General features: G+C 39.7%; 1 protein-coding gene and 1 long non-coding RNA gene across 2 annotated transcripts in view; both read right to left on the bottom strand.

Moving 5' to 3' along the window:
• The window catches only part of LOC143940130 (uncharacterized), a 648,562-nt gene that overhangs the window by 583,054 nt on the left and 52,639 nt on the right, over positions 1 to 12,869 (bottom strand). The gene's annotated exons all lie outside the window — the stretch shown is intronic.
• Positions 1,069 to 11,258, bottom strand: LOC143939951 (uncharacterized). The gene is made up of 3 exons (XM_077461045.1): positions 11,176 to 11,258; positions 5,898 to 6,034; positions 1,069 to 2,313 (listed from the first exon to the last, which is right to left on the bottom strand). The coding sequence occupies exons 1-3, from the start codon at positions 11,207 to 11,209 to the stop codon at positions 1,885 to 1,887; spliced, it is 600 nt and encodes a 199-aa protein (XP_077317171.1). The 5' UTR covers positions 11,210 to 11,258; the 3' UTR covers positions 1,069 to 1,884.

Genomic DNA, 12,869 nt, shown 5'->3' with positions numbered 1-12,869 from the left:
TAACTGCCTGAAATTAGGGTGAGATGCCCTATGTCCTTCCTTGATCACATCTTCACAGGAAAATGTTTTACATAGACAATATTTTGTTAAACTGTCAACATCAAAGTGCAGAAATAAACTTCTGGATACCAGAAGTAAATTGTTCTGTTTTTGCTAAGCAGAGTGCTTGTAAAACAGTAAATACAAATGCAAAAACAACAAAGTAAGTCCAAAGAGGTGTGAAAGTGCACAGGATTCATTGTTCTTTTGCTTGGTTCGGATGCTGAAAACATGCCCTATTACTGAATTATCATTTACTTTCTGTCTTTTTCAAATGTATTTAATTTGATGTAATTAGAAACAAATAAGTAACTAAGCTTTTATATTGTAAATAGACTCCTAGGCTATCATTCTGCCCTGTAGCCAAAATCAGGAATCAGACAGATTGAGCTTCTTCCTTCTGTTATAATCTGTACATATCTAATATACTAAACATATGATCAGGGCCAACTTTAAGGCAGGGCAAAAGGGGCAACTGCCCTGGGCCCTGTCATTGTTGTGGGGCCCAAAACAGCTGCCTCATACTTGCCAACTATCCAGGTTTAAATTTCCTTGTCCCTTGACGTTTTAGTCCTGTGCTGTGTCCCAATATATCAGTATGAAGTGCTGGTACTAATGCAGCACAGCTCTGCCCTATTGTTGTGTACAGATGACACACCTGCAGACCCTGTGTTTACATGTAAATAACCGGCATTCATATGTAAATAGCAGCAACAATACTAAGTAAATAGCTGCACCCGGCAGCATTGATATGTAAATAAAGGCAGCATTCTTATGAAAATCATGCACCCCTGCAGTGAGGAGATGATGTGCTGTAACCTCTAGCAACCAGTCAGTAAGCAGTAATCATATGCTGTAACTGCTGGCAACCAATTGCAATTGCTGTCTGATCTGATACAGTATACTGATTTCTAGCTGCTATTTATTGTATGTCTCAGAGCAGGTGGAGAGTGAAATTGCATGGGGGGGGGGGGGGGGGGCAAGAAAAATTTTACCCAGGGTCCATTCAATAATAAAGACTGCCCTGCATATGATAATAAATAAGAATAAAATGCATATTATTGCTACTATTTTAAAACATTTTTGCTCTAAAATACTTTCCATGTAACAAAGCCCTATTAAAGTAACTGAAATGTAATATGTTTCATGGAAATGGTACTTGTCTGTATGTACTCTCTGATATTGTTGGACAGTTCCTGAGGAAGAACCAGTGGGTTGGGTAGAATTCTCCCAGGCAATCTCTATTGTTTTCTCCCTTGAGATAAGCTGGTGCTGTAGGTTTCTGAACAGTACCCTCTTCAACAGTGATGTGTATGAAAGCCTGTATCGTGTCTGCTTGCCACCAAACACCTGTAGATATCTTAAAGACCAACTCCAGCCAAACCTTCTTTGTTGCTGTCCATGCCCCATTGAAGACTCCCTGTCCTTCATCCTGTCTGGAAATGAGGGAAAATTTCCCCAATACTGATACAAGGAGCAATAAAAAAAAAAAACTTCCCTAAGTTCAAAAAAGTATATTGTAGTTTAAAGTGTTCTGTGCTATTCTGTTTGTGAATTACATAAATGATCCGCAACAAAAATAAAAACAAGGCTCCACAAGTGTTTAACCTTTGTGCAACAAAACCATTTGCTACAGTGGTAAACTTGTGCAAAAGTATGGCAAAAAGAGTACCTTCGAATCTTACACATTCAATTTCCGGTAGTTAGTTAAAAACACTTATGTCCATTGTTTTCACTGGCTAAAATCCTGAGTGTTCAAGACCTTTAAAAAGCAGCAATCTTCCAAACAAAAATAAAGGTTGTATGGAAGGAACTGAAAAAATGAGTTTGACATTGAATTTAGTGTTAGTAAACCAGAACAGCCTTATTTCTTTTCTTCCTTCTCTGATTACGCTTATTTAACTCTTTGTTTACATCTTTCAGGAACTTCACGTAGTAATTGGATAGTTTGCAGCAATCAAGCTTTTTTTGATAAATTTCTCTATCGGGTATTGCAAGTCCAGTTTCATTTACTCCATTTTTTCTGTTAAGATACATTTGAACATTATTTCGCAGTGCTTCAATGCTCGACAGAACCCTTGTGATCATTGTCTTATGTTTATATTCATCTGTATGTTCATTCTTTAGGTCCTTAAAGGCTTTGTGGAAACGATTCAGGTTCCTGTCTATCCCTTTTAGTAGCTTTTCAGTATTATTTAGATTAGAGATATTTGGTTTTGTAAACCATTCCAGGATCTGGTCACAAGCTTCTTTAGAAATTTCATGTTCTGTTAACTAAAAATATATAGAAAAGTTAACACTTCAAATGTTATCTCTGCTCAGATGAATCATTACTGATAGCAGCTTTCAGTATAAAAGGGTCATTAGTAAGAACTACATTTCCTTCACAGACACAAATCATTCAAACCTGCTCTGTAAAATCACTGTTGGATTCTGAACATTTATAGCCTAAAAAACGTAGCTGTATATTTCTTAATATAACCATAATTTAGCACCGAAGAGCAAACCAAAATAAATTCTCCTGCTCCTGACAATCGCAGTGATACCACATATGTGTATGTTAGTTATTGTTTGTACCCATAGTAGGGTTTAGAAATAATGATGCACATTTTTGCATTTTTTTATTCTGCCTAAAACACTGACACTAACTGACACTGATACTAATTAAAACATTTTTTTTTAAATTCTACCCAAAATTTGGTGGGCATTTTTGACCCCGACCTTGACCCTAACAAACCTTGATCTTGTCCTTTTTTCTTTATTTTTTATTCTTTATTTTTATTCATTTATTTATTTATTTATTTTTACACACACTCCCAGCACAAATACGCATATGTGTGCCCCCCCCCCCCCCCCCCCGGCAGAAAGGGTTATAGATGCATTGTTATATGTTGATGTGTACTGCCATTGCCATCAATAGGCCTTTTACAGAGTGTTAAAGGATTTGTTAACCCAAAAAAACAAAACAGATCCTCTTCTCTTAAAGCATGTTTTACAGCATAGCACTTGCGCTGTGTCATTTGGCCCCCTGTATCAGCTGTAATACCTGTCTGATCCTGCCTGGCTATGCCCTTCCCCTGAGCTTTGACTACTATATATCAGGGCTGCTTAGCCCTGACACCATTGTCAGCATACGTGCCTCCGTCAGCCACAGCCCTGCACTCTGTCTCCTGTGTTCTCTTCTACATCCTCTGCCCCCCACCCCTCTCTGACTGCTCGTGTCAGCGACCCCCCTCCCCCCCCCCCCCACTCTCCTGCTGCTCTCATACTTAACATTAACATTAAACTCCCATCCACTCTGTATTATAACATTAGGTTCCCCTGTGTATGTGACTCCTCAGCTCTGTCTCTCCTCTCCTCTCCGGCTGATGTCAACGGCAGTGCTCGGCCCCACCAATTGTAACTGTCAGCCGGGCAGAGGAGAGAGGAGGCAACTGATCACAGAAGGACAGTGTGTTATCAGTACAGATAAGCATATTTATGATATAACACAGACACAGGGGAACTTATTGTTCTGATACAGAGAGGATGTGAACTTTTTATACAAGTGGCTTAACAACCACTTCAATGTATCAAACCTGAATGTCTTTGTGGCAACATATATTAACACACTGCACAAATGTGAACTGGCACATTACAAGCAATGTCAAACCTATACATATGCAGTTACATGTTTAAAAGAAACTATACTTATAACAACTTGAAAAAAATTATTTTCTTTAGCAAGGAACATACATACAATTATACTACCAAAATGAGTGTGTGCTGTAAATTGCTTCCAGCATTGCTCCTGTTTTTTCTTGCTCGAGGCTGCCATTTTTCTGCAGTCCAGACCCCTTGAGCAGCAATAAATCTTTAGGCTGTCAGCAGATTGACCTCTAGTGGCTCTGATTTTTGGCACAGTGCCCCAAAATATAGAATAATTGAGCATGTGCAGAGCAGGGTGAGACAGTGTATTACTGTTTTTTAAACAGTATAGACATTTATTTTTACGTAGCTATACCTGAAAAAGGGGCCAGTCTGAGGTGATCTAGCAGGACCTAAAGTTCTACTTTTAAAATGCACATTTATGTATGGGCCCTTAATTTTTTTTTTATAACTCCCAGGGCATATTTGACTATAGTGGGTCTGAACCAATGCGCAGATTGTATTTCATAGGGCATGACCATACATCAGGCTTACGTAAATGACCCATTGAAGTCAAAGTAATGTGCGTTTGTAAAGGACAGAACATATATTGGCAGCACACAGTGGATCTTTAAAATATTGTCCAGATGTTTAATAAAGCATCACAGCAGTAAAAGTGCAACATTTTGAGACCAGGCCGGAGTCCTTCACTGGGCATGTAATAATTTGTAGACATGTGTGATTTATTTCGTATGAAACGAAAATTCGTATGAATTTCCGGAAATTCGTACATTCGTACAAATCCGAAATACGAATTCCGTACGAAATACTAAATTTTGTTTACGAATTTCGGATCCAAATTCATAACGAAAATTCGTAATTGTTACAAAAAGTTAATGAACCTAAAATTTAAAACCCCAGGAAGTCAGCACAGGGATGGTGGGAACCCTATGGGAATTTCTATGCTTACGAATTTCATACGAAATCCGAAATTTCTTTAATGAATTTCAGAATTTCGGATCCAAATTAACAGAATTGTGACTGGTGTTTTGCTCACAAATCAGAGGAAGTCAGCACAACACAGGGATAGTGGGAACCCCTCATAATGGACACAGCAGGTGTACAGACCTGGGAACACAGCACAGGGATGGTGGGAACCCTATGTGAATTTCTATGCTTACAAATTTCATATGAAACACAAAATTTCGTTAACGAATTTTGTTTACCAATCAGAGGAAGTCAGCACAGCACAGGGATGGTGGGAATCCCTCATAATGGGCACAGCAGGTGTACACTCAGACCCAGGAACTCAGCACAGGGATGGTGGGAACCCCTCATTAATGGGCACAGCGGGGGTACAGACCCGGGAACTCAGCACAGGGATGGTGGGAACCCCTCATAATGGACACAGCAGATGTACAGACCTGGCAACTCCTCGTAATGATAAATTCATCATAACGAACTTTCGTTATTTTTACGAAAAGTTAATGAAACTAAAGGTTAAAAACCCAGTTAGTCAGCACAGCACAGGGGTGGTGGGAGCCCCTCATAATGATAAATTCATGATAACGAATTTTCGTTATTTTAAGGAAAAGTTTACAAACGTACGAATCCGAATTGAATTTCGTACACGAATTACAAAATACAATTTATTTTTTTTCGTACGGAAGGAAGCGTAACGAAACTAAACACATTTTTTGATGGCGCCCATGTCTAATAATTTGTCACATGCCTGATGGAGTCCTACATGGCTTCAAAAACGTTGCACTTTTACCACTGTGTTACACTCCCTACTCCCTACATCATGTGATAGTGCTTGGGCCCATCGATTTGCTGCTACACCCGGAAATCGTCACAGGAGAGGAGGTCACAGCAATGTAATTTTCTCAGGCTGTGGCAGATACAGGAACAGAGATGGTGCGCTGGTAAGGTGAGTATAACCGAGGCATGGGTGAATGAGCAAAGGGATAGTATAGTATATCTAAGTTCTAGCTGTAATACTTAAAAATAATGAAAAGTTTAATTATCACAAATCTTACATCCGGTTAGCAAATATAGTTTCATTTTGTTAAATGATTGTCTGTGGATTTGGTTTCCTTCATTTCCATTCAAAGTGATTTTTAAAAGTCATTCTACAAAACAACCTACAACATTGGGTTTTCCACCTAATAAATATGTCAAACTCCTTGTCATGCACACCGTAGTTGTTATCTGCATAATATGATACTTACAGATTCGTGAAATAGGTTTTCGGCATCTATTAGCATTTCTTGGCTTTTGTTCATGATCTGTTTATATCTTGAATTGTTTGCACTGTTGCAGCAGTTAACTGAGATAATGAGTAGCATAGCGACCCCATAAATGAAACCTAAGGATACAGAAATAAACAACAAATGGACCTTAGTCATGTTTCACTGCATGCATTTATGTTGACTTATGTTGTTTATTTGGAATTCTACTAGTGCTCTATTTCCTGGGGTCAGATTGGCTTCCCCCTACTCAGAAAGAACACCTCAGAACTTAGTATGATGTGGACTTATATAGCATTTTGAACTGAATATTAATTTCATACTGGTTCTGGGTCAGGATTCCTGAACGTTTGAGCAATGTCAGTATGTGGCCAGAATACTCCTTACAGATGCTACATACACAAGATACACAAGAGAAGGTATTTAAAAAAACGTACACAACAGAAAACAAAGTGATTTCTATTCTATGCTTATTTCTGTATTGTTTTATGAATGGCATAATAGTTTGAATGCATGGATGCATTCTAAATCGTGAGCAATTTTAAACAACTAGCAACATTTTAAAGAGTCATTAAACCCGGACAATGAAAAACTCTCATTACATGCTATGCAACAGAGCGTGCATACTCACAAAGCCACCAAAGCATTCTTCTTGTGTAACGTGAAATATATCTGATTAAGCCTGTCTTTAGCTGACCCTCCCATGTTCTCTGTATCCCCATGTGTAGACCAGCTGGTGTCCTCTACTGAGCATGCTCATATTTATGTTACCTTCTAAGTTCTTTATTTCCTCCTTTTTCCTATCTGCACACATGACTTTTGAGTCACACATGTGGGTAAATACACAGTGGTAAATGACGCTCCCCTTCCTCCTCCTCCATGTCGTCCTATTAATAAGCACTATGGGGGCAGGATGTAGTATGCTGATTGATTACATTCACTAAAAGACTCACAAAAAAAGCTTTTAATATAAAACAGTATTAAATATATTACATGTAATTGCTAATACCTGTAAGGTATAAAAAAGATTTTCGATGCACATGCCACCTGAATGAAATTAAAGCTAGTGTCAAACATCTTTGACTCTGTCTACATCATAATTCACAAAAAATACACATTTGATGTTCCATAAAGATTGATAGGGAGCCTTAAAACAGTTTTATGTTATTTATCATTTAAATTTAATTGATCTTCGGTTAGAAACTGTTGGCTTGAGCAAAAAAACGTGAAACACAGGATGAATCTTCATATTATTCGGTAAAGATAATTCAAATGCCACAGCGTTGATACTTTTCTTAATTGAAAAAGGACCCAGGTATCTTGAGCCAAGCTTTTTTGAGGGACACTTCAATTTTAAATTTGCAATGGAAAACTAGACCCTATCTCCTGGTTTCAAATTTAAATTCACTCTCCTCTTCTTATGGAGAATGAAGTCAATCTCGCCGCCTCCTTCGGCGAAATTGACACCTTGCGTGCCCCGTCGCCTGGTATGGGTTTTAAGGGTAACCCCTACCCCGAAAAAACAGTGTGGGGTTCCCCCAAAGTCCACTCCAGACCCTTCATACACCGTACCCCTACCCATTCACCTGGGGGGTAAAAGTGGTAATAAAAAAACACACAACACAGGTTTTTAAAGTAGTTTATTAGTCAGCTCCGGGGGTCTTCTTCTGACTTTGGGGGTCTTCTCGCCGGGCTCCTCTGCTATCTTCTGCTCTTTTGCCGCTCTTTTGCTAGCTGAGGAACCCGGCTTTCTCGTTCGTCGTCGTTGCGGACCTGGGGTCTTCTTCTGACTTTGGGGGTCTTCTTCCGACTGGGGGGGTCTTCTTCCGACTTCTCCCGCTCTTCGGTTCTTCTACCAGGCTCCTCCACTATCTTCTTCCAGCTCTTTTATTAGCGTTGGCCCAGTCTTCTCATTCATCGCTGTTGCCGCCTTCTTCTTCCTTCTTCCTCTCTTCCGATGTTGACATGACGCTCTCTCCGGCTGTAATGCCAGGGACGCTTTGCGCGGCGACTTATATAGGCATAAGGGACGGGTCACCGTGTGATGTTACATGGTGACCCCGCTCCTTATGATGTCACAGTCCCAGCATCCCCCGGGACTCTAGTCCACTGGACTAAGTCTGCCGGATAGTCCGATTGTGTGTACGCGGCATTACAGGCAGCCAAAATGATCATTGGTGTCATTATTATTATTATACAGAATTTATACAGCGCCAACAGTTTGCACAGCATTTTAAAACATAAGGGCAGACAGTACCATTACAATACGAAGGAAGTGGAGGGCCCTGCTTGTTAGAGTTTACAATCTAGGAAGTCATGCTGCTAGCTCTGTCAAGTGGCACTGACCCAGTACTATGCAGCCACCATAAAATGGAAGGTAATTTAGCCACGGCTCAAGGAACTCCTAGCCATCTCTGGAGAAACCCTGGCTGCCATAAATGCTGTTACTGCTGGTCAAATAGAAACATCATCCAAGAGATAGAATAAGGAAGGCAACAATTTAACCACATTATACAGTCAAGTCTCTGAAAAATAAAAAACAGAACTTCATCTGTAGCCGTGGATAAACCACAATGTATCTCAAAGAGTTTTTCAGAGGAAAGAAAGAAAACTCTTTCAGATAAACCACCAAGGAAGTTTGGCTAAAAAAAAAATAAGAAAGTGTAGGTAAGCAACAGCTAAATAAAACCTCAGAAAGGCTTTTAGTGTCACTTGCCTTAAATTAATTTAGTCCTCTTGCTATCAGAAAAGTCCCTGCTGTTGGCTATGTTTTTCTTTAATGGGATGTATAGCTCTAGTTTTATAGCTTTTAAATTATTGACTCAGAAATAAGTAATGTGTCATCCGGTTGCATCAACTTGAGTGGTCATACGTCACTTTGTGTGATCATGTGTTATGATAAAAAGGTTGTGAAAGTTTAACCAAGCAAAGGAAATTACCAAAATTGGCAGTGGATGTTACATTTATCCATGTAACAATATACTTTCTGTACTTTATATCTCTTTTTTATATATACCTTATGTCACGCTGACTGAATGTCAAGAATATGCAGAGTTTTTACAGTGCCTGTAATTAATCTTATTTCATTCTAAAATGCATTTTTTCTGTTGGCTACTATCCTGCTAGCTGTAGGTTAGATTACATTTGGAATAGGTATGGGCTGGCAAACCTTATATGAATCTTGATTGAGGTCAAGCTGAGGTTCAGCTTTGGCCTTCTTCAGGTTGGAGATTGCCATTTTTTTTGCATTGCGTTGTACTGTAACATACATTACGGTATTTTGGATGTACAGCTGGGAATTTTAATTTTATTTTGAGGGTGTTGCACCTGCGTGTACTGATTCTTATCCTATGTACTCCCACTATACAAGGTCTTATGAGATCATAATGTCTATCTCATGGACTACATCCAAAAGTATCAATCATCTTACAGTATATCTTATTGCCTAACAAACGATTTATTGCACATTTATGTATGAAAACATGGGTATCACTAAATTCAGAATATTCTGCAAAAATAAAGTAGATCTACTGACTTTAATTTACTAAAGTATGGTTTATCATAAGCAATTACCATTTGTTTAGCGTTTTTACCCTTTTAAATCTTGGTTACATAGCAGCACTGATGATCTACTGTGACCTTTGCAGCAATTTTCTGTCTACATGCAATTGCTGCATGTCACTTCTCAGGGTCAGTTTCCTGACAGTAACAGCAGTGGACCATATCTGTGAAATGTCCTGCATAATAGTAGTTCGTTACCTATGAGAAAGTTTGTGACAAGATGACAGGGAAAGTGTTACTCTGTAATAGGAAGTGCTTGAACAAAGACCTTCCTGGCAGGATCACCAGTTATGACTTAAATGGAAGCGAAAGATTAGAAATATTGAAATTGACTTTTGAAATTACTTTAACTTGAAAACTAACATGAGATTTTTAGTGATTGGTTTTACATATACTGTAAGTTACATGTCATGATGAATTACAACAGACTGAAAGCCTCTGGGTAACCCATCTATGTAACTGAACAGTCTGTATCTGTAACCATGATGCTGTCATGTGATGATTACTGTCTGTAATGCTGCAGATTATTTTTTTTTTTCAATATAACACCAATAAAAGCAGATTTGAGATAGTGTTACAGGAGTGTTACAGGTACTGTTTCTGAAGGTTTGACTGCAGGTAGACGTATAGTAACAGTGAGTGCTTATTTCTACAGTAGGCCAAAATCACAAAGACCAGAAAATAACAACACAGTGTATATACCAAATGATACATCACAGCATATTTTCTGCCCACTCAAAAATGGTTTTAATTCTGAAAATGCTACTTAATCTAAAATATGTATGGTTTATTAAGCAAGCTGTTTCATAGCTCAGAGTCTTGGGACTGACGGAAAACACCTTGTGACTCAGTAAAATCAGCCGTGCAACTTGATTTAAACAGTTCTTTAAAATTCCGAGAAGCATTATAGCTTTTCTTCTTTTACAAACCAAAAAGTTATCCTTCAACATGCTACATTGTTGCCAACCCCTAAAGTTATTGTAAAGGCTAAAAAAAAATGTTGACCTTAATGCATTCTCTGCATTAAGGCAAAAAACCTTTTGGGTGCAGCTCCCCCCCTAAATACTTACCTGAGCCCAATCTTGGTCTAGCACTGTGTCCGAGAGCAGCGATGCTGCTCTCTCTCACTTCTCACTGGATGCACTGCAGTGAGAGCAGCAGGAGCAATTGGCGAGAGTGACGACAGAGCCAGGGGCAGGGCCAAGTTACAATGTGTTTGTCAATAGAGTCACACGGCGTGGCTCAGGAGCCCGCACAAGTACCAAACCCACCCCCCCCCCCCCCAGCAAACAGCTTTGTAGGGGTAACTTGTAGACTGGAGGAGCCAGAAGTGCCAGCAGGGGACCCCAAAAGAGGAGCATGCGGGCTGCTCTGTGCAAAACCATTGCACAGAGCAGGGAAGTGTAACATGTTTGTTGTTTAAAGAAAAAATTATCCTTTATAATCACTTTTGGATAGTTATATATAATTATTTTAAATTTTAAGTATAATTAGGAATGAGCTAATAAAACTAGAGCAGGCATATATAATGCAGCACCAATACCTTTCTATCACATTTCAATCTCAATCTTGTGCATAACATGCATACTGTAAACAATATAGTGATAGTTACAGTATAGCTGAGGATTTAATATTTTACATAGCAGACAATTAAATTATAAATATGTAGAATATTGAGTTAGAGCAAAAAAGAACATACCTGATAATATTTTAGACCTAAATTCTCGAACCATTTTAAGTGTGGTACGACCGTCCGCTTACTCTGGTGTGTGTGGTTATAAGTGTTTCAAAAAGAAGAAGTCGTCTTTTATGTTGTATTCAGTTGCTTCCTATATGCTCATGGAAAATACACATTAACAATATGCCGCATAAAAGCTTCCACAAAACAGCTTCCACCCCAGTATATCATAGTTCCTAGAGGTTACTCTCATTTCACAAATTTGTGTACAGTACCACAAAATACTGTAACATCCCACTTTGACTTTATTTTCATTCTGACTTTAGAAATACATTTATGTGTCACCTTTTCATGGTGTTCAAAAATAACACAAATTTTTCTAAAACCACTTTGATAATCTCTACACCAGAGGTAGGCAACCCTGGAGAGGTTGAGATCTACCTGAACAACATGAAAAGGATCAAAAATGACCAGGGTGCAACAGAGTGCAGAGTTCAGTAGTATGTAAGGCACAGTGCAGGGATCAGGGGTAGCACAGAGTTCAGAGGTCATTAGAATCTAACACAGAGTTCAAAGGTCAGAAGTATGTAAGGCAGAGTGCAGCGGCCATATAATGCACACTGCAGGGTTAGAAATAAGTAAAGCAAAGTGATAATTTGGGCAGTCACCATATAACAGGGCGTTTTTCCCCTTTCTTTCTCTTCCCCTCTCTGCTGTTTGAGTCAGCATCTGCAGCTATTGGGACCAAGAGAGCTCACACTGTGGGAGGTTTCCAGCAATTTCTGTGAGTGCTCCCATGTCTCCCAGTGAAGACAGGATTGAGTGAGCTTTAAAATGATTTTAAAGCCTTTTAATTAAAAATGAGAGTGACAAACAGGCTTATACATACCTGCCCTGTGCAATGGTTTTGCACAGAGTGGTCCCAAACCTCCTCTTTCAGGCTTCCTGGCTGTCACTCTTGGCTACTCCTCCTTGGCTCCTCCTCACAGCCAAGCTGTGTGCATCTATAGATGCACACAGAGCAACTTGGCCCTGCCCCCCTGCTCCCTCCTCACAGGATTTAATTGACAGCAGCAGGAGCCAATGACTTGCACTGTTGCCTTTGTCCTGTGAATGTAGGGGGAAAGAAGAGAGTGGCTACAGACAGACACAGCGCTGGATCGAGTGAGGACTCTTTAAGCATTAGGGGTGGGAATGGGGGGGGGAACAAATGCTGTGACATTTTTTACCTTAATGCAGGGAATGCCCCCTCAGCCCCCTAATACTTACCTGAGCCCCGTCTCCATTCCCCAGTGTGCACAGGTGCCTGGGCCGTCTGGGACTCTCCCATTGGCTCCTGCTGTTGTCATTCAAAGTCAGTTAGCCTAGAAAAATAGCCGCACTCCCAATACAGTCTGTATGGTTAACATGTTTGAGATTGCCTCAGTCTTGCACCACTCCACAAGCCACGCCCTCTGACTTGTTTCACCCCACCCATACTTGTATGACTAAACCCCCGGTGGGAGGGGCAAAACATATCACAGGCCGTGGCCTGTGGAGTGGTGCAAGGCTGAGGCCATCTCGCACATGTTAATCACACAGACTGGATTGAAAGTACAGCAATTTTTCTAGCTTTCTATATATGTATGCCTACTCCAAACCCTGAAAAAGATTTATATTGAAACACGTCTGGTCACCCCACGTAGAATTATCTGTCTATTACAGCAGCAACTGAA

This window comes from Lithobates pipiens, unplaced genomic scaffold, assembly GCF_037356315.1.
Source record: "Lithobates pipiens isolate NorthernLeopardFrog02 unplaced genomic scaffold, aLitPip1_a1.2 Scaffold_3, whole genome shotgun sequence".
NCBI classification, from domain to species: domain Eukaryota; kingdom Metazoa; phylum Chordata; class Amphibia; order Anura; family Ranidae; genus Lithobates; species Lithobates pipiens.
The sequence above is the reverse complement of the archived record's forward strand: the minus strand, read 5'-3'. Positions and strand labels throughout refer to the sequence as shown.